Source organism: Scardinius erythrophthalmus, assembly GCF_964197995.2.
Source record: "Scardinius erythrophthalmus genome assembly, contig: HAP1_SCAFFOLD_680, whole genome shotgun sequence".
Classification (NCBI taxonomy): Eukaryota; Metazoa; Chordata; class Actinopteri; order Cypriniformes; family Leuciscidae; genus Scardinius; species Scardinius erythrophthalmus.
The window spans coordinates 1-22,900 of record NW_028295941.1 but is presented as its reverse complement, the minus strand read 5'-3'; the positions used below and the strand labels follow the sequence as shown (position 1 = coordinate 22,900).

Below are 22,900 nucleotides of genomic sequence, written 5' to 3'. Positions count from 1 at the left end.
GCTCTCCTTACACAGATATTCTCTTCTCATTCATAATTTAACTCTTACTTCGCCAGCATGCTCATGGTCCCATTTGCTTCCATGCTGTTAAATGAGGGATTGCAAAATATGGGTCAGCTATCATGCCAGCATGCCTGTCTGTCTATATGTCTGTCTATTAAGCAGACAGTGGCATTGGCACAGTGGGTCGATGATGTTTGCCTCAGAGCCCCTCATTTCGGTGTCTGGCACAGTGAACGAGTGCTAAAGATCCAGATCCAGACTTCACCTTTAAGATGTAGGTTGATTCAGATGCTGCGCTGTTCCTGGTCTCGCTCAAGCTCGCTCTGTGATTGGACCTTGTTGCCGCGTGGATCCAATGCAGACATGCTGTTTGTCCTCGCCAGTCTCTCATGTTGCTATATTGAGATGGGGAAAAGCAGGGAAGTATTGTATAGCGGAGTTGTTAAAGTTGAAGAATTTTATGTTGGTTACTCAAACAAAGTGCAGACATTTCATTCAGTAATGAAACAAAAAGGAAGTTACTGTTCAAGAGCCAAGATTTGGAAAATCTACCACTGTCTTCTCTCTGCTTCTGCCTTTGCGTGTCTTTGTTAGTGGGTTGTGGGCAGCCTGTGGCTATGCCAGCTCACTTGTCATATGTGTCTCATCACCAGAATGTCAGCTGGATCTTCTTTGTTTCATCTCTGAGGTCCTGACAGTACTGGAATAAATAAGAGGCCCCAATTCCCCACCTGAATCAATGAAGTATAGATTCAGCTCACTGTTCTACTAGTGCTCTTCTTCACCCAGAAGATCTGCAGGAAACGAGTATGTGGGGAAAATGTCACTGTATGTGAATGATTACTGTTTCCTGTCAAATAGGAACAGAAAGGAATAATATGCCATACAAGGCTCTTTTAGGAATGTGAATGTTGTTTCTAATTTAAAATCAGCATCAGTTTGATTTCGATGCAGAGCTGTACATGTGTGTTTTTGTGTCTGGCTCTTGGGGGGACATTGTTGTAAAAGGGTTGTTATGATGAGTATGGCTCTGGATCATGGGGGAGGATGATCGGATTTGAAGGGAGGGGGATGGAGAAATGAGATGGAAGGGGTTGAGGAGTGGAGTGGGCTGTCATATTTAGACCCACATTCTTACCCCCCTTCTTTAGGTGAAAGGGCCCTAAGCAAGCGAGAGGGACTCCAGCATTAGACGTGATGATGACACAAGCACACAGTTGTCTGTTTGCCAGCTGGACCTGTTGTATATCACTGCTGTTTACATTCGCGTGCCTCACACAGAGTTGTGCATACCAGCCTAGAGTAGAGACGTTCATATAGACTCACACACTTGGTCTAGATCGCATTCTGCCTGGCTACTGAATCTGAACTATGCCTTTAGTAATCCTTTGAATGTTTGCCTGGAAATGGACCTGAAATCATGGTATAAAGCGCTGTTTCTTTGGCTTCTGGCACTTTTAAATTCCAGGGGTTGATTTTTAGTAAAACTAAATTTAAATGTAAATAAAACGAAACTAAATTTACTTTTAGATTTGATTTCCATCTTTTCTTTTAGTTTTATAATATCACATTAAAACCAACTTGGCTCTGTTCGTACTGTTGTTCCAGAGGCAAAATTTCAATCTTAAAATATGAAAACCCATCATAAAAATATGAATTATCACTTTGTATTAATTGTCAGTAAGGAAAATACTTGAGATGAAATGTGACGTGATGTGTGATAAAAAAATATAAAGGTACATTTCACTTTTCACAGCAGAATTTTTTTGTTGAGCCAAATTGTGCAAAAAATTGGAACATTTCATGTAATTTCAATTTAAATATAATGTAATGTGTATTTAAGAGACATAGGGTGCTAGCTATGAAAATAGCTAGCCCTTTTTATAAAAAAAAAATTAAAATGTCATTTTCACCACTGTCATTTCTACAACAGAATGCTAATATAATTTTAGATGTGGCAGAAATGGCACTGCAGTGGGAATTTCAATGATTCACTTTCAGAAATAAATGAGAAAAAAGAAACGTGATGCATGTGTTGGACATTATTAGTGGACAAATAAAACAAACTAGAGAGTCCACACTGCCAGAAGTGCCCTAGTTGAAGAAACAGCTGTAAATGTGGCTTACTGATAACCAAATTTAGGTTAACCAACATCATTGTCTTATTCACTTTTGCAGAGCAGTTCAGTATGAGTGAGTATGACAGACAAAAACTATTTGTCTGTATTAAGACCCATTCACACCAAAGGTGATAACTATAATGGTAACTATAACTATGAATAAACAGGGAAGTCAACACCACAACTATAACAATGACAAGGAACAATATTGTTGGAATCAGTGATTTTTCCTGCTGATGAATGATAAAAACACTGACTGGCCATCAGAATCCACCAGACTTTAACAAGCTTGAGCATTTAAACCTGCAGATGACATAACTGCAGTATGCTTATAATAGACAGAATGTTATCATGCTTGGGTATATATGCTAATATAGTTATCATTATAGTTATCATTCTGGGTTTGAACTGGCCTTTACTGCTTTATTCAAACAATGAGGCTGAGAATCCTCACGACCACTCAACTCATGTCCACTCATTGTTTATTTTTTAATGGGAAAGCCCTGAGACAACAGGTTTGCGCCATCTAAATGAGCATGTGTTTTCACTGTCCCCTTGTTAAGCTTGTTAAAGATGAATCAACTTGTTTTGGATGGAGGAGTGTTCTTGGCAATTTCCCAGGAATACTCAGTGCGTCTTTGTTTGGACTGTCAAACTCATCTCATCTCTTGTGTCTGCTGACATGAGTAAAATCTCCCAAAGAGTGATGATTATGGGTAAGCACTGAAATATGTGTCAAATGAACATTTTACTACTCAGGTTCAAAGCGGGGATCTTTGATGTTGGGAATACTGTTATATGAGCCCAGTGGCCTCTTGGTAGGGCATCAGATTTTAGAGCTGAGGATTGTGGGTTTGAGCCCCATCTGGGTTGCCTTTTAAGCTCAGCTGATCCTGCAGCTGAATATGTATCAAACTGCATTTCATTTTAAAGCTCTATCTTTCACACATGGTGCAGCCTAATGGCAAAGGATCAGGGGTGTTAACAGAGGGTTTTAAATGCAGTGGCAATTAAGGGACAGGAGAGGCACATATACCCAGACTGCTCTATAGACCCATTTTTGACATTAGAAATATTGAAATTGCTCTGAACAGAAACAGGATTCAGGGATCCCCAGAGATCCGCAATGGTTCTTGGAGGTCTCTGAATGTGAATGATCAAGAAACATTTCTTATTAGTATCAATGTTGAATTTTTTTTTTTTTTGTGGAAACCATGACATTCCAAAGGTTGGGGTAAGTTAGATAATAATGAAAAAAGCCTTGGTGAGCATAAGAGACTTCTTTCAAAAATTGTAATGCATTGATAAAATCTCAATTATTACAAAATTTTGACTGGTTAGTGTATATATATATATATATATATATATATATATATATATATATATATATATATATATATCAATAATGAATAATATATATGGAAAAAAAATATATATATATATATATTTCTATTATTATATAATATATATTATATCATATATTATAATATTATATATAGGCCTATATGAATATATATGTATGTATGTACAGTGTGTGTGTGTGTGTGTGTGTGTGTGTGTGTGTGTGTGTGTGTGTAATGCGATCTGGGAAAACCCGTCGGATGTGCGCTGGTACGTTTTTTTCAGTAAGGTCTAAAAATAGGTCGAATGTCAGTTTTTTGTCAAAATTGGGTTTTCATTAAATTATTATTCTATAACATTTTGTCTATCATCTCTTAATATATCTTGGCAAAATTCTCTAGTTTAGTGCAGAAATAGCGATTTATAGTGGCAAGCTGAAAAGACTGTGTCTTTCTCTTTATATTATATTTTATATTAAATTATATTTACTTAATTATTCAGTAAAACCACATGTTATTGCGATTGTTATTTTTACTTGTTCATCATTGTGTTAGTCTTTTATTCACTGACTTTACCATGGCTTGTTTCCATGCTAGTGAGTATAAGATAAGAGCTATGGATAAGAGCATCAAAGCAGCTAAATAAGGGGAAATAGCTAACGTTACGATGTCCGAGGCGTCGTTCAGACAGCATGTTTTTCTCCACGTTTGCAGAGTCAGGGACAACCTGAGTATTCTGCTGCGTCTTCTTCTGCTGCTTCTCATTCAAGTTAGTGACGAAACGCGCTCTGTAGCGCTGTTTGTTCGCTGTCGGCTACGGTAGAAACATGACGTCACAATCTGTCGACCTTCATAGAAGGGGGGTGCTCGCGGTTATGTAGATATAAATGACTCATTCTGAGGTAATAAAAACATAACGGTTCATTAAGTAAGGTCTTTATACACCACTGAAAACATAGTTATGGGTCTTATATTGCATTTCTGTCAATAGATCCTCAGAAATATTACACATTGCACCTTTAATTAAACCTGTTTACCTCAAAATTCCGTTCCTGGAAATCACAGCGATCAGCCGACTTCAGATAACCATAACTTTTGTTACCGACAAACGATGACAGAAATAAAAACAGATTTGGAAAGGGCTTGAAACCAGTTTTAATATGTTATAAGTAAAATTTCACCATGTGATGGGTTTTCCCAGATCGCATTCGAATCACACATACAAAGGTTCTATATATGTGACACGTGTCATGGTTTCCACAAAATATTAGCCTAAGCAGCACTGCTGTTTTCAATATATTGATTACATATGTATTGATTATATATTGATTATATATATATATATATATATATATATATATATATATATATATATATTTTTTTTTTTTTTTTTGCTTAGCTATTATTTTTATCATCATCATTGGTCCTTGGTGTTTAAAAAATCAGTTTTAACGGAAAGTAAGTAAATTTCATAGGCTTACTTGTTTCTCACTAGCTCTAACTAGAGCTATAGACAGATATTGTTGTGCACAAGGGCACCTGTTCTTTCAGCTTGATGACAACCCTGTCGTTAAAGTTGGACCATTTCTCTGACTGGTAGTCAATCACAGTAACCTCCCTTCCTTTTAAATTACATACATCAGGATATACAACATCTGAGTGGTTTCTGTCATATAGCTTTCAATCAGACTCAGTACCCTTATTGAACTTGAGGCAGGAAAACAAGAACATATTTGAGTTGGGTTGGTGGGTTGTCTTAGAAAGAGATAGGAAATACATGTTTATATACACTCAAATCAGTCTCTGTCTGTGCCTAACTGCTCTCATCCTTATGTTGGTATGTTCTGTTATTATCAAGGAACTGAAAAGAATGGAAATTACTGGTGGTTGCGTATTAGAAAAGGATTCAAATTGGAAGGAAAGGGAAATGAAAATGAGCAGTTCAAGGAAAGACACATTTATATTAGAGAAAGAGAGACGGGGAGAGAAAAGAAGAGCTTGCACAGCGCTCATGTTAAGTGATTTCCATTATTCATTAGGGCATGGCTTCAGGCGGCTGTGGTAAATGTCAGAAATAGAGATGATTTTCTTCCATCTTTCGTTCGTTCATTCGTTCATTCATTCATTCGTTCGTTCGTTCGCACCAAATACTTTTGTGTACTGTATTGAGTGCTTTGAACACACTGGCACTTTCTGTCCTCTGCCCACAAAGGCACAAAGCCAATCAGTGCCGCTTCAAAGAAGCCCAGCGGAAGCAGAACAGCCAATCACATTTCATGGCTTCCACTAGCCCCTTGATGTCTGTTCTCCGAATACGTGCATTCCTCCATTCCCCCATTCATACCTTTATCTGCTCGTTGTAGAAGTGGAGGAGGTGAGAGAAGAGATTGTTTTATTAAGAGCATATCAAGAGTCTCAGAGGTTCTATCACAGACCCATCATTAGCTATAGCTGAGGAAAAAAGAAATCAAATGGAGCAAATCTTCTCATCTTGTTAGACCCCTATATCTAATAAAACATCCATAATTTGTTTGTATTAGTATGTTAGAATAAGTAAGCTTTTTGCTCATAATTTATGAAACATATAATCTCACTATTTAATCTGACAACTGCTTGTCTGCAAGTGTAATTCAAGCTTGAAGATGTTCCAAAGAGTCTTTAAGAAACATGATAACAAATGGCACTCTGTTAATAGCATTTCATTTTGTGTAAATTTTTAACCCCATGAACATTATTAATACAAACTTTGCAGTGTAACATTAATCTGTTAGATGAATTTGTATCAGCGAGATAATTTTAAAAATACAACGTTAACATTGATAGTGGGGAACAGTATTATAGATGCTTGAATATACAACAGTTAAATATTCATCATCTACATGAAAACATTAACAACGATTTCAGAGGCCCTCTTAAGAACTTTTTAATGAACTACTGATCAGGGACCAGTCCTCATGGATCACTTGTTACAGTCATATGAGCCTTCCCAGTATGAATCTCTGATTTAATTAACCTGTTAACTGTAATTTGTGTAATTTGTGAATGCTTTGAAATACAGACCTAAGGTTGGTCTCTTCTATAGAAGCCACTCAGCAGATTATTGCAGATGTTAAAGCACTTAAAAAAAAAAGCACAAAATAATTTTAACTATAAAAATGCTAGACAATTAAAGCCACATGCACTGTAAAAAATCCAACTTGCAAATTGTTTACTCACCTTAAGATTATAAGTTGAGTGGGCAAATGTTTGAGCGCAATGTTGAGTTAACTTATAAAAACTATTTAACTGCATGTTTATTACTATTTGTTCAATGAACACAAAAAAATAAGTTGAGAAAACTTAATGTTTTGATTTCTGCGCTGGAACGTTTAACTTCCCACCATCGCGCGTGCGCAGTCTGTCTCTATGTACGTTACACGGGGTTTCCTCCTTCAACTACGCTATCGAAGGGCTGGATTCATCTCTGAGGTAAGTTTTATTTTGCTTTATGAATGAAAATAAGCTACATTTATTGCAGACATATGTTGGTAAAATATAGTATCATGTTAAAAGATATTTTCTGTGGAGACGATAAGTGTCTATTGTTAGAGATTATCCGCGTAGCACATGGGTAACTTACTTAACCATTGACACCTAGACTAACGTTAAAGCGAGGAAACATGCTTGAATGAGAAAAGACAAGAACGTGCACGAAGTTTAAAATGTTAAGCGCAGTAAGTCGTTAAAAAAGACTCAAATCTGGTGCTTGCGCTGATTGAGACAGAAGAGAGCTGTTTATCTCAGACAGAATGTGAGTGCGAATTCAGTTATCTTTCACGGCTTATTGCTAATTAATAGTGAAATACACATAATTATTTTAAAAAACCCACTGTGTGTGTAGTATTCATGTAAATACAGTCGGCTATGTCTTAAGTGAACAAATGTTGTAAAATCCAGATGTTTCAGTATTAAATCTGTGCAATAGCTCTTAAAGTGACAGTAGTCTATTCGATTTAAATTCAATTTCAAGTTTATTTGTTATATAGGCCTATATTCAAATGTCAGTGACAATTTGTACATGCTTAGGTTGAGGCTCAGGCATTCTACAGTAGTGCAATATAATTCAATATAATACAATTTAGAGGGGAAAAAATATAGGCCTATATATGCAAAACAAATGTTATGTTAAAAATACGCATGTTTGCTTTGTATATTAAATAATGTTTAAAGTGAAAATATGTTATCTGCCGCTGTCAGTGTCCTTCCTGTTAATCAACGAAAGACAAAATCGCTCACTGCTCTTTAATAACTTTTGTATTTTTAAGGAAAAAATGAATTAATTTTTTTTCACATTTGATTATTCCATTTCTGTAGTATTTTTACTATATGTAAATTAATCTACTGTAACTGTTTTTTTTTATATGAATCTTTGTTATGTTGTATTTGTCCCTTTTAGACTAAAGAACATCAGTACAGCAACAAGAACCTCTGATGTGCTAAAACAGTGGCCTTTGTTTTTGAAAGATCAGGTGAGTTTATCATTTTTAGTTAGTAGAACTGAACTAACGTGTAGGCCTACACTTAATTTACTGTTTTAACAATGTTTTTTTTTTTTTTTTCAGGGTCTGTGCTGAGTATTACAGGTTTACACAAACTAATCAGAAGAGCACCTTTTTCTCTTAGTTAGATGAATACACATCTAATTTTACAAAACAAGTGGTGGAGCGTATCCGATGAGATGAAGATCCTCCTAGACCAACTTAATTATCAGGTAATTATTTTGCATGTGGTCATATCTCTCTGGTTAAAGGCTGAATTTTGCCATCTCCTTTTCAAGGTAATTCCCATGCTTCCCTTTGGATATAACATGCTTGTTCCATATTTGTTTTCTGTCTTTCAGACACAGAAACTGCAATGTGCTTGGTCAAAGAAAGGCTACAACTCTCAGAGCTCTACCTTTGTTTATGAGGGAAAAGTCAGGAAACATCCTGAAGACTTGCCTGGTAAGAAGATGTGCGTCACCAGCATATACACTCACACTTGATATAATTTCACCTGTTCACCAGATCCCCATGATGTTGTGCCACGTGTAACTATATTAAAGCTGCCGTCGGCAACATTTTTTTGATCAAATTCAGTGAAATTGACACTATAATCCGACAGAACAACATAAATAAGGTGGTTTTAGAAAAAAACCCAAACTTCTAACTCCACCTGAAGCATGTTATTTGTTTTGCAAAAATCCACCGCTCCCGTCTCATCGGGTCCAATCAGCGCAGGGGGGTGTGAGATCTGACTGTCAATCACAGTTCGTGCACATGCCACAGATCCCCCCTCCCTCGCGCAGACGCGCACATTACAATATCACATGCACACGACATGCCTGAAGTTCGCCTGAAGATTGTACGAAGCGTGATGGCGGAGAGAAAATCTACTAACAAGCTTCCAATTCCTCGGTTATTGCTATCTATGGATAGATTAGCCAGGCCAGCCTACCTCCGAGTCCATGTATGTAATGGTGTTGATCGATGCTGAAGAGATGGACGCGTTCACAGAAAATCAGGTACACACGCACTGACGATGGGCGGGTGCTCGTTGGTAGTGGGGAGGGGCATGAGAGTTGTAAACATTCAAAATTTTGGCTAAGTCCACTCAATCTGCCAGACTTGCCGACTGCAGCTTTAAAGGAATAGTTCACCCAAAAATGAAAATTAGCCCATGATTTACTCACCCTGAAGTCATTAGGTGTATATGGCATTCTTCTTTCAGACAAATACATTTGGAGTTATATTAAAACGATTCCTGGCTCTTCCAAGCTTTATAAGGGCAGTGATATAGTGGCAGACTTGAGGGTGAGTAAATCATGGGCTAATTTTCATTTTTGGGTAAACTATCCCTTTAATACTGATATGGCATCTAACAGCACAGGTGCAGGAAATTGGGAGATGTATTCTGTGTATCAGTTTTAGTTCTATGGCTGAATTTGAACAAGCTTAAAAACATGACCACCTTTACTTTTCAAGTGAAGGTACATGAGCACATGTTTAGGGTCACTCTGTGGTGTAACGTAATTCAAAATAAAAAAAAGTTATGTCAATTTATTTTCTACTGCAGGACACAGAGCCAGAAGACATTCACAAGGGGAGAAGATGAGGATCTTAACTATCATTGAAGATGATGTTGCAACTGTTCCACTCCAACCCAATTATAAGGTGCCTCTCTGTAGTACTATAAGAGCAGATTGAGCTAGATAATGTGCAAGAACTTTGCCACAGCTGTTACTCTCATCTTTGGCTTGATTTATGCCCTCAATTTGAACTGTCCTAAACAATTAAAATACATAAAATACACTTTTGACTAAATTAAAAATTGTTTATTGGTCTTGACTTAAAGTGCTCAGCAAGAGTCCGGTCCTTCAAAAACAATTTGTTCAAGTAGCTGCAATCCATATGGATAATTGTAAGATTGAGCATTTATTTGTCCCAGTTTGTACTCTTATTTAGTGCATAGTCTTTTTATGGCTTCATTTCTTCTCTAGAACATAAAGATATAAATGTAAACCATGTTTTATATAAATGTAACACATATGATTTAATCCATGTCTTCTGAATACAATCGGATATCAAGATTTAAAAAGAATTGTTAGTTTATTGTTTCTCCCAAAACTGTATTACTTGAGAAAATACAAATTACAGCTGCATGTCTTTGTGTCTTGCACAGAAGAAAATAAGTCCTATGAGTTTGAGACAGAATAAAGTAAATAATTATGATTTTGGGGTAATATATTCCTTTGAATAAAAAAAGAAAATTCTTGTCATGATGACAGCTAATTGAAATGACATTTTTATTTGCCTTCAACATGCTTCTGAATAAATGTTTTGTTTTAACATTGACTCACTGTTTTCAGTTTTTGACTTGGGCAAAGTTATTGTAGTTTCCAGTCTTAACATATTATTACTTGGTACCAATTTCCTTTAGGATTTTTTTGTTCACTCAACTTCAGACATTGAGACAAATCTTTTTGAATTGGCTCAACTTAAAAAGGTTTGTTAAAAAATAGTTGCACCTCTCCAAAAAACTAACAATCTTAAGTTAACCCAATAAAAAAAAAATTGTAAGACTTACAACTTAATTTCAGTCAGTCTAACTGTTATTTACAAAAGTTGAGTAAACAAAAAAAAGCTGAAGGAAATTAGTACTAAGATTTTTTTTGTTGTACTGGCTTAAAATTTTTTACAGTGTGTCTAACTAAGTTGTGTTCCAGTTGATTTCACAAAAATTGAGCCCACAAAACAGATTTTAAGTACCCTTTCCACGGTAACACAATGTCCATATCACAATATGAACTTTGAGTGTTTAAGCTTTCAAATGATACCTAATTTATGATTATTACTAAAAAATATGTGTTTGGGAAAAAGGCAATAAAAAAAGCATGCCTAGTGTCCCTCTACCAGGACACTGACAGTTAACAGGGTATAGTTATATGTCTCTACTTTTTTGACTTTGAAGCCCTCAACAAGAGTCTTTAGTTTCTCACTGTTGTAAGATGTCATTAGCTATGTTTCCATCTAAAGTTGCAAATTTAACTTATGGGCAAAATTGAAATATCGCATAAAACATTTGCAAATAAAGCATTGTCTTCATCCCATGTGTTCAAGAGAACAAAATCGTCACTTCCTGGGAAATTGGCACAATATATTTTTAATCAAAATGTAAGTTTCTGCAATTGGGAAGCCACCATGGCTCTTTTATCCTACATCATAGGCCTACATCATATACATAAAAAATGTATCCACCTCAATTGAGCTCATATGTTTTTTAAGCGTTTTTTTTTTTTTTTTTCACTTTGTAATTAATTAATTGATATAATTGATAATTCGTTACATTTATATAGCGCTTTTCTGGGTACTCAAAGCTCTTTACATGGAAGGGGGAATCTCCTCAACCACCACCAATATACAGCATCCACCTGGATGATGCGACGGCAGCCATATTGCGCCAGAACGCCCACCACACACCAGCTTACTGGTGGAGAAAGGACAGCGATGAAGCCATTCAGTATACTGTATATTGGGATGATTAGGAGGCCATTATGGACAGAGGCCAAGGGGCAAATTTGGGATTTTTAATGACCACAGAGAGTCAGGACCTATTTCATTCATACAGTAAACACCAGCAACAAAAACTATAACGTTATAACACATTTATTCCTCTGCCAAGCAATGTAGTTAGGTTGCCAAGCAACACATGCAGCAACAAAGAATCACAAACGCCAGTTGCACAGTAATACTAATGTAATGCGGTCTCAGGTGTATGTTTGTTGAGTAATTTACAACGGCTTCGAACGCGGCTCAACCAATCAGAATCAAGGACCGGAACTCTCCGTTATATAATCTTGCTTTACCAATGCAAGGAATGAAGCTTTTGTAATACATTCCAAAGAGCAGCGGTTGTCAGCCCTACAGTGGAAAGGGAACCATATCCGTACCGCTGGCCTGGATCGGTATGAAATGGAACTGTTAAAGGGTAACTAAACCCTAAACCAACCATTTTGACATTTGAGTATAAAGTGTTTTAATTCTACAATATATGGTGTAAAAACGTCTGAGTGCTGCCCTCTTCAGGTTGAACGGTGGCTACTGCAGTTGAATTTTCCTATTGGATGTTTGCGGTACTAAGTGACGTAAGCAGGTTCCAGCTCACCACGCCCTCCCTTGGTACGAGCTACCATGCCCTTGGATGAGCTAGCGTAGATTTATCTGTATTTAGTACAGTGGTCAGGAGGGTACGTAGGTGTAGTGTTGCTGGTTGCAACAGCACTACTGGACTGCATAGCTTTCCAGCAGACTTGGAAATTAGGCTTCCAGTGGTTGCATGCACTTGGCCTGGAAGACCGTGAGTGTGAAACCTGCATTTTACGCGGAATTGCTCTTGAAACGCAATAGAGGTGGAAATGGGCTTCTCCACACAGCTCTCGCTGAAAAGCGACACAGTGCTAAACGTTGCTCCTCCTGCATGGACTCCACCACCGCAGCGGCGTCTTGATGTGAGTGATCATATACATAATCACAATTTATGGTTAGGCTAAAGTTAATCCTCTGGGGTCGACAAACGCGCCGGCGCAATTTGCTGGATTTTTTCACAGAGCGGCAAAATATGAATATGCCTATAGAGAGCACGCGCTATTGACATCAACTCGATAAAACTCATCAGATGCATGTACTTTACGTCGTCTTGCGACCCTGTGAGCAAACTCTCCATTTTAGAGAGTCTGACAGCAGGTCTCAGGTGCACGCCCTCCACCCCACGGTTCGTCCCCTCTATCTCCGCTAAAGTCTGCCCACTTTTCTAGCATTTTTCAAATATTGCCAGTGGGTGGAGTCAGGCTCTGACCAGGGGTTTAGTTACCCTTTAAGCAAAGACAACGGTTTGGCCAGACCGTGGAAAAGTGGCTATACAGAACAACTATACTAATACTTCAGCTTGGACATAGTAAGAAAAGGCTGACAATAGAATTCAGTTGCAAAAGTGATACTCTAGATAAGTGTATGAATTATGAAATAAAAAAACCATTATTGTTTAATGGCTCGGGCCTTTGTTTGAGCATTTGAATTGATTCAGTTGTAGAAATAGAATTAGTCTAATGCAGCTCTGCCTTTGTCTTCCGCAATCACTAACGAAAGCAGTGGGGAAGAAAAGAGAAATGAAGGCAGCATGAGCTATTTATTTTAGGATCATAAATGAAAATGAGTCATTTGAACTTTGACAGAATGTGTCTTTTAGATCTGAGGCAGTGGCTCCTCGTGGGATTCCATTAGCAAGAATAATGCCAGAGAGGGCTTCCTTTGTTAAACCAGATCAATAGCAGCAAAATCAGTCTTCTCTGGTGATTTCATAGACATCTATGGAGCTAGACTGCCTCTTTTAGTTGCATATGTCACTTTTATAGGAATTACATAGCAGACATACTGTACTTCTGAAGTTTAGGAATCATTTGCTTAAGGATCATTGACAATGATGGAGCTCAAATTGAGCAAGGAGTATTTCTCTGAACAAGTTGCGCTGACCTTTACAAGCGCCATCATCATAATCAATTGAATTGAATCCTCCTCACATTATCAAGGCACATGGTTTGTTTGCCCTGTACACCTCTACAACAGAACCTGGGATAATGGCTGACAGAAAGTATTTAAGGCCAATTAGAGTAAACAATGCAGTGGCTGATCAATACATGTGTTCATGTGTGCGTCTGCGGTTGATACACCATATGATTCTCAGAGATTTTTAATCATGTTGATGATTTTTTATGTTGAAGTATCTTTTTCTCTTAATTGTCATTGACCCAAATCCAGCAGCTGCCTGCTGTGGTAATGTTGGCAGATTTAGTAGTTTCACTATATTGTGCTGTTGCTTATGGAGTGCATGAAATGGCTTTAGCTTTTATCATCTGCCAGAATTCTGGCTGTTTTTTGGCCTTATTAAAATTCACCTTTAGTGCCGTTTTTTTTTCCACTTGGTTTGGTAAAACAGAAAATAGCCTGCTTCCTTTACAGGGCTCATCTGAGCATGTTTTATCTAAAATGGTGGGGAGAGGTACTTACCCAATTGTTTGTGGATCACTTGGCAAGTCCAGAAAGAGACTGAATAAAGACAGGGATAGAAAGATGTGAAATGACTTTAGTAAAAATGAGCCAGCTAACAGTATTTGCATAATTGGACACAGTGCTGCCCTGCTATTGGATTAGCCTATGAATATGCTAATGTCTGGAGATGGATGAGGGGGGTGGGTCTTGTGCCTTATCACTCTCCCACAAGCCCCCGAAGATGATGAACCTCTGTCCCGTGCTGCAGATTAGAGCACTTCAAACAGTGCAGGGGTCCCCTCTGGAGTAACGTGTTCAGATTTCAGAGCAAATTAGCAGACATCAAACAAGCAGGACGAGATGCTGGATCAAAGGAGAGACGCTCACAATCTTTGTCAGCGTACCAGTCGCTTTTGTAGTGTCACCAGTGACTGGGCCCTTCTGCGCTCATCCACTGTCCTCTGCACTGCACTGCACTGTACTGTTCTTTCTTTCTTTCTTTCTTTCTTTCTTTCTTTCTTTCTTTCTTTCTTTCTTTCTTTCTTTCTTTCTTTCTTTCTTTCTTTCTTTCTCTTGCTTGACACATTTGATAGATTTGACATTTTATTTTAATCCCCTTCTAAAACAAACACAAATCTAAAGGTCCTTGCACACTGAGTCCGAAATTCAAAAAATAAATACGACCTCACGTTGTGTCAATCACGTTTACACACTGCCTCCGAAACGTTCGTCCGTCATAAAAAAATTCTGATCGGATTCAATTTTCCTGCATTTTTCGCATTCGTAGCAAGCATTTTGAGAGTTGTTTTGACAATTCAGAGCCACCGTACAAGCGATTGCTAAAATCCAGAACTGTTCAGGATCATTTGGTTCACAGAAATTGGTGGTCTTCTTTATAATATGTGGCTCCAGTATCGCTAGCAAAGCATCAAACTGAGCCACTGACATTCTGAAGTAAACTTTGAATCGCTCGGGATAATCCCACAGCTCCTTGATAAGGAGGTGGAACTCTCCTTCCTCTCTACGCTATCTCAGGATTGGATGGACCCAATATTTCCTCTTTTTTTCCTCTTTTGTAAGAAGAGAGAGGACAACAAAATCATCCACCCTGCTTGAAGACTCAAATTTGCTTGATTTGCAATTTTTTTTTCGCAACGGATTCATTAATACGCATGGGACCGCGCGATATAAGTGCTGAATTGCTGCGGAGCTCTCCGGCATCCGGCAAAAATAGAAGCTCTGCGTATCTGCTCCGGAGGGCTGCGGATCGCCGAAGTCGGAACGCAGCCGTTCCGCAGTCAGTGAAAATACACACATTGACTTTAATGGAAACCTATTGACTCCGCCGCCGTTCCGGAGCAGATCCGCAGCCGTTCCGCAGTTGGTGGAAATCAGGGGTCAGTGCATACAACCAGTACTTTTGGGGCTAATTCAGAGGTCCTCAGAAAAATATTATCTTGTCTGAATAGAAATATCTGCTATTTTTGAATATTATTTATTAATTCTACTAATATTAATTCTACTTTTCATTTATTTTCACCTTCATCACATAGCCTACCGTAACTAAAGCTAAAAAATGTCTACCGCTTACAGTGCATGTCGGAACCAAAATGGCCATATCTGAATTCAGAGGCTTACTCTGCACTAGTATACACAGTGATATGAACAGTATCACACGTTAGTTTTACCATATCAAGTCCTCATACTTGGTAGTGCATGAAAAGGACATTTGCTTTCCCAGCACAGAAAACAGCGTCTTCTTGACATTTTGACAACATGAGCCAAACTCTTTCAGGCCTCAGCTACAACTACAGTGTTTAGGGGCTTTTACACTGGAGGAACCTTTTCATAGTTCCTAGAACTATTGGTGGAAGTACCCGCCGCAGGAACTAGGAATGATTTTAGTTCTAGGAACTCCTTTTGGAGGAACTAATTTAGCTCCTACCTCAGAGTAGGGTCTAAACCAGCACTATAGGAAACTACCAGTGATGTTAGTGTACGCTGATTGGCCGAAAGCACGCTAAACACCAGTACCCATCATTTAAAAAAAAGCTGTGTACACACACAGCTTATAGCCTATATATCTACTCCACAAACTTACTCTACGAACATGGAAAACAGTGATAGATGGGCCTCTTAACCTTTACACTAAGGAGAAAATCCAACACAACTTTGAGGGGACCAAGCAAAACATGATTATGTATTTCAGCTCAGTCAGCAACACTGGACATCAACCACACGGCATACGCTAATTCCTTTTCATATACTGTCTACTTTCTATGTATAACAGTTCTATCTAATAACGTATTAGACAGGACTGTTAGGCCGATCGTAAACTAATGAACACGGAGAATGCGAGCACTATGTGCTCACTGCTCAGGCTCTGGCTGGCATTCTCAGCGCCGTCAAAATAAAAGGCACAACAACGAGCGCGGCTTGTCATTTCAGAGTTCCAACTGACCATGAGAATGCAACCAGGAAAATGTTCCTAAGGGAACCATTAGTTCTCGGGGAACCACCCTGGTGGCTAGTTACTAGAACTAAGTTCCTAGAACTCCCCGATGCGAAAGCCACTTTTAAAAGCGGGTCAAAGTAGACGTAGGTTCTTATAGGAAGGAAGACTGGAATTACTGATGGCTCGTTTCAGGCCGTTCAGATTCGCTACTTTCTTTTGAGAGACAAGAACTCCATTTATTGTGGACTTTAATCTTTGAAACTTTGCACACCTTTTACATTCACAAAGTGCCTATAACACACTACATGAAAGGTAATGTTTGAAAAAGCAGAATAGGGGCACTTTAAAACATAAATTAAATTAATAAAGAGCGATAGTTAACAGTAGAGATCCCGATTCTGCCCGATTCAGTGGATGAAATGACAAATGTCCTGAATTAAGAATAGTAAGCCAGATGTCATGTATGAAACAAATCCCTTCTGAACAGCGCTCTAGGCTATTTTGCTCCAGTCCTCATGTGTCAGTCTCTTTTCTCTTTATCTTAAAATTGTTCTCTCTTTTTTTGACTGTGGGGCAAGGTGAGACATGGCACAGGGGTTATTTGGGTAATGTGTGGGTGTATGAGGAAGGGGAGGGGTCTTCTTCCAGTTGCTGAGCACAATCTTGACCTCCAGCTATGCTCTGAAGTGCGGCTAATTTCACCCCTTGACACACAGCGGTCTGAATCTGCCCTGCTCAAAGCCCAACTGAACTCAGCGGTCTTAAGATGCTAACAAAGACAGCTGTGGCCAGGGGCGGCTTATGGAGATACTTTCAAAAGAGCTGGAAGTGGAGATGCAACAATGATAGTGAGATCACAAACTAACTTGCTGATGAGTCATGCTGATTGATAATAGTAGAAGATTCTTGGGTTTAATAAATTAAAAAAACATACTTAACATTGAAGTAACAAGGTACTTCATAAATGTTGCTAATAATTTGAGAGTTGATGTCCTCCATGAAAATAAAAACACACCAAGATAAAAAAAAACATACTAAATTTCACATGCTTATATTCTACACTCCTGTTTACATGATACTCCGAAATCACACTCACTGTAAAAAGTAACCTGCAATTGTTACTTTAAAGAACTATTTATACCTTGTCTTTCCACTAAATTTAGTTTTGTTGGTGTAACTTACCAACGCATTCTCATCCTTGGGCGTCATATACTGACGCTTTTGACATTTCGTCGACATCGAACGCACATGGCACCCTTTAGCGTCAATATGACACGCACAGAGCTTTGTTCGGTTATGGGTAGGTTTAGGTCTGGTGTAGGGTTAGGGTTAGACCGCTAGGCCGCTTCTGGCCCATATCTATCTGCGTCTCATACTGACGCTAAAGGGTGCCATGTGCGTTCGATGTCGACGAAATGTCAAAAGCGTCAATATATGACGCCCTAGGATGAGAACGGGCTGAACTTACCATATTTAGGTTGATTCAGTAATGTTGCATAACACTTTTAAAGGTGCTGTATGTAACTTGTTCACTCTACTAAAGCATAAAATACCACAATATGTTTGCAGATATTTAGGAAATTACTTTGAAATGTGCGTTCCGTGTTGGAATGTCTGTTTTTGTTTTGGTCTTTGTTGTGTGATCTCGCCCACTGCCAGTTCACCCAGTAGTATTTCGACACCCCGGGATGCCAGATGGCAGAAAACACAGAGTATTGCAGCCAGCAAACAAACTGGGTCAGAGATGGCAGATTCTGCCCAACCTAAAATACCCTGGTATCCATCTAAAAATCTCAAAAAATCATAAATATAAATAAATCATATAAATCAACTCATCAACTTACAGTGTGTGTAAGTCTCCTCGGCTTTCATTGTCAATTGCGCTTGTTCCTGTTGCGTGTCCTCAAACTGGCAACCCGTGTGAGCGTCGAGGCGGGGGAAACAACGATATAAGCAACTGATGCTTCACGATAGGGCTGGGCGGTATATCGAGTTTGTACGATATATCGATATATTTTTTTGAAACGATATGGAATGAGGCAATACCGTTTATATCGATACAGTAGTTTGATACGAGCACATCTGAAAAACGCGGAAGACGCAGTGTGAGCTGCCGCAGTGAAAGTACATAGTACAATTTGTCCTAAACATGACACAAGCTTATATTAAGGGCTTCAAAATAACTGGTAAGATAGTTATAGTTAACAAGTTTAAAGCAGCTTGCCCTGTCAGATGCTTACTGACAGATACTGTTGCTGACTGACAGATAAATAGGCCTACTTGCGCTGTTTAATGCGTTTGAGATGTGTTGCTTTCCTCAGTGCTTAACTTACATTTCACAGGTATATTCTCCATCTGTAAATGTTAGAAAGTCAAACAAATATGTCCATTTCACTGTCAGGAGAGGACGAGCTTCTGCAATTGAATCTCCGCTAATATTCAAGCTTCCGTGAATGAGCGACGCCGCGCGCATGCGGGCCAAACAGATGGAGCACAATAGAATAGTAGCGCAATAATTCTGACTAAAATATACATTTTGCTAAAATATTTGTTGTTGGAAACAATAAATATGCCATATGGGGAATTTTAAACCTACAAGTATATTTTTATGAAAGTGACCATTATAACGGGGTAATCAAACGCAGGCTAATAGTTTAAGTTCTTTTGTTTTTATTTTCATTTTTAGTTTAGCCTTTAGTCAATTTAAAAACAAAAGCATTATTTTTGTTAGAATGTAATGTGATTTTAACCACCTTTTTGCACATAATATATTGCATAGCCTACATTACATTCACTATATTTGTTTCCATATCCTCCAATATCAACACTGTTTGTAGGATATCATTGGGCAGGATGAAAATGGCATGTTTTTTAAATAAATACAGATTTTCTTTATCCAAATGGAAAAATGTAGAAAGTACCGAGATATATATCGTATATCGCCATTTAACCCAAAAATACCGAGATATGATTTTTTGGCCATATCGCCCAGCCCTACTTCACGATCTCCGATATTTTGAATTTGGACTGCAGTACCTATTTCAACCACTAGCTGCCATTCTTACAGACTGCACCTTTAATCTGAATACAGTTAATTTAAATGGTAGCATATTTTTTACGTTACCGCTTTTTTAAGTAATTATATCATTTTAAGTAGTTATATCGTGCCCAAAAAACATGCCATGTACCATGTTTTGTTATTGTGATGTTGCAAAATTTATCTTGCTGTCTTGCTATATTAAAATTAGTTTCAAGAAGACAGTTCAAGAAAGAAATTTAATATAAGAAAAAACAGTTAGAATCGAAATTGACATAATCAAATCGAAATTGAGTTTCATAGTATACTGTTTCATAGTATACTGTGTTTCATAGTAAACGCCATTATAGCTCAGGATGACAGTCACAAGATTGTGTGTACTAGTCGACATGCTTGTTAGTTTCTGCTCGGTTACTGTGATATTGCATTTAGCCTGTGGCCTGTTGTAAAGCAGACTTCACACAGAATACTTCGTCTGCTGCGTTTCCGTGGCAACTAGGCAGAGATGTACATGGCTCGTCCCCTTATCATCAGGCGACACTCCTGTTCCTGCCCCAGGACAAAACACTCCTTGCAAATTTTCATATCCATATAGATACACACACATTATATATGTAAAGGCCCGCATGACTACAGTGTTTTATCTATATCTAACGTCCTGCTGCAGTTCATACACAGACTTCATTAAATATATTCACCTTTATTTTTACACATACTGATTTTTTGCTATTAGGATTATGGATGCCACAATGAAATTTTTGTTTCGAATGAAATTAATACTTTATTCAAGGACGTATTAAATTAATCAAAAGTGACGAAAAAAGACATTTATAAAGTTACAAAAGGTGTTTTATTTCAAATAAAGGCTGTTCTCTCTATTTGTCAAAGAATTCTGGAAAAAAAAATATCACAGTTTTCCACAAAAATATTAAGCAGCACAACTGTTTTCAAAACTTATAATAACAATAAATGTTTCTTAAGCACGAGATCAACATAATTATTAGAATTATTTCTGAAGGATCATGTGACACAGACTGGTGTAATGATGCTAAAAATACAGCTTTGCCATCAGAGGAATGGATTGCATTTTAAAATATGTATTTTATAATATTACTGTCTTATTGTATTTTGTGTAAATACCTGCAGCCTTGTTGAGCATAATAGATTTCTTTAAAAAACATGAAAAAATCTTACCGACCCCGAACTTTTGAATGTTAATGTATGAACAATGCACTGAACTTGAAAAACAGAAATTACACATTTACTGCCTTGTACATTGAACACATATTTACACAAAGGACGCACTCATAACTCGCCTTGTGTCTTTGTTATTTTGCAGTGTTCATATCCTGTCTGGGAAGACTTCAGTGCCAAGGCCACCAAGCTGCACTCTCAACTCCGGTAAGTTCAGTCTCCGGCTCACATCCGCACCTGTCATGTGAAGAAGGTTTTATTGAATGTTAAGAAAAGACAACGTCATCAATTTATCCCATTGGTTTTGTGCTTTTCAGAACCACCGTGCTAGCAGCAGTGGCCTTTCTGGATGCCTTTCAGAAGGTGGCGGACATGGCAACCAACACAAGAGGTATAGGCACGATTACGGATGTGTGAGAGTGTGTGTGTGTGTGTGCAATTTATGTATGTATATCCCATTATGAGGGTTATGCATAGCAGAAAACACTACTGGAGAGAGAGATACTGAGTGTCCAAAACAAAGGATTATAGAAGGTACAGATCCAGACCCTCTAGATTTAATGCTCTCGTTTGGCTGATGAAGTATGTGAGGATGTATTCGTGTTAATGTTCGTATTTGTGTGCATGTAAGACAAAAGCTTAACTAACTTTATCAGCAAATAATTAAACACAATTGCATTATTCATCTTTATCTCTGGTGAGTTTTGAACAGTATTTTCACATGGCAGAAATAAACAGATGACTATATTGAATAAATGAGAGGGAAGAAAGACGTGGCTCGAAGTTGTAGAGAGTGTTTTTGGTTATTTACGGCGTGATGCTTTATTAATGATTTGACAGAGTCGAGATCTTCAAGGGGAATCAACTGATGAAAAAAGTTGTTTGGAAATAAACCACAAGCCTCATTATGATTATATTACTGTTTTGGGCTTTTTTCTCTTGGTTGGGGGATTTTCTCATTTCATCTTGTCTCGTGGCTTGCCTGAGGTGTTTGAAGGAGTATGATGATCTGAGTTATTATGGTTGCGTGTGGACATGTTGTGTTTTTAATGAGCTGACGGAGGGAGCCTTCCCGTATGCCTTATAAAGGCATCAAGGATCGCATCCAATCCCACTTGTGACACAAGCTTCAGATGGAGGCTGTTGAGGTGCAAAGGGAAAGTGTGTGACAAACAAAAGAACAAAAGAAGCATTAAATAGTCAGAGGAACAAGGCTAAAAGAAAGTGAGGCATTTTATTACAAACATTTTTACAGATAAATGCCCTTTTGTCTCATGCAGTCTTCAAAAATGTGCATTTTTCTCAAGCTTTCATATATCTCTGTGTGAACTGTGAATTAAATTCATAAACTCCAAAATTCAAACCCACAAATCTGTGTATTATTTTTCAATAATATTAACTTCTCGTCTTGAATAAATGGATTTTGTTGTTTTTCTTTATGCTTAAACCTAAATATATTATTTTATATCTTATATTTGGCCAACTCTCATGTTCACTGTTGAGTAACTCACTGCTCTTACCAGAATGCCAGTAATTTACAGATTGTATAACTTATTGATGACAGTATAGTTTTGTATCACATAGCTAGTATCCTGGATGTAGGTCGGATTATGCTGCGCATCACTCGTTTCTTCTTTAACACTTTTTGATATGCAAGCTTTTGCGTGATATTTCCTCTGTTGTGATTTAGACATGCATCACCCCACATCCAGCCTTTGGCTCAGAATAGACTTAAAATGACTGTAGTTGAAAGGATGACAACAGCTTTCACAGATACACATTTCAGAATGATATGAACACCATATTTTTATTTTAGCAGCCAATAAAAGTGGATTAGGAAGATGTGGAGTATATAAAAGTGGGCTAGATAACCCGAGGGTTTAGCTCATGGCACAGGTGAGTGCTCTTAGACACACGTCTCTCTATGGGAAGGAGAGGTCACGTACTGCTCAGTGATCATGTGACCTGATTGATGTCAAATTTGTTGAATGCCAAAAGGAGAATGGCCACGAGCTCCGACACACCTCACTGGCACTTCAAAGAGAGAGAGAGAGAGAGAGTGAATGCGTGAGGCAAGCAGACATAGTCTATGGATGTGTGACAGTGTGTTGACTGTCCTTCGGATGAGACGTTAAACCGAGGTCCTGACTCTCTGTGGTCATTAAAAATCCCAGGATGCCCTTCGAAAA

At 38.0% G+C, this 22,900-nt stretch overlaps 1 protein-coding gene across 1 annotated transcript; it reads left to right on the top strand.

The window, feature by feature from the left end:
• Positions 1–7,904: 7,904 nt before the first annotated feature.
• Positions 7,905–21,102, top strand: LOC308686710 (uncharacterized protein; the record flags this gene model as incomplete). The annotated part of the gene is made up of 6 exons (XM_081395143.1): positions 7,905–7,971; positions 8,065–8,213; positions 8,343–8,445; positions 9,557–9,654; positions 20,857–20,918; positions 21,029–21,102. Coding segments are annotated over exons 2-6 (421 nt in total), but the record flags the coding sequence as incomplete, so codon positions are not given.
• Between the last annotated feature and the right edge of the window lie 1,798 nt (positions 21,103–22,900).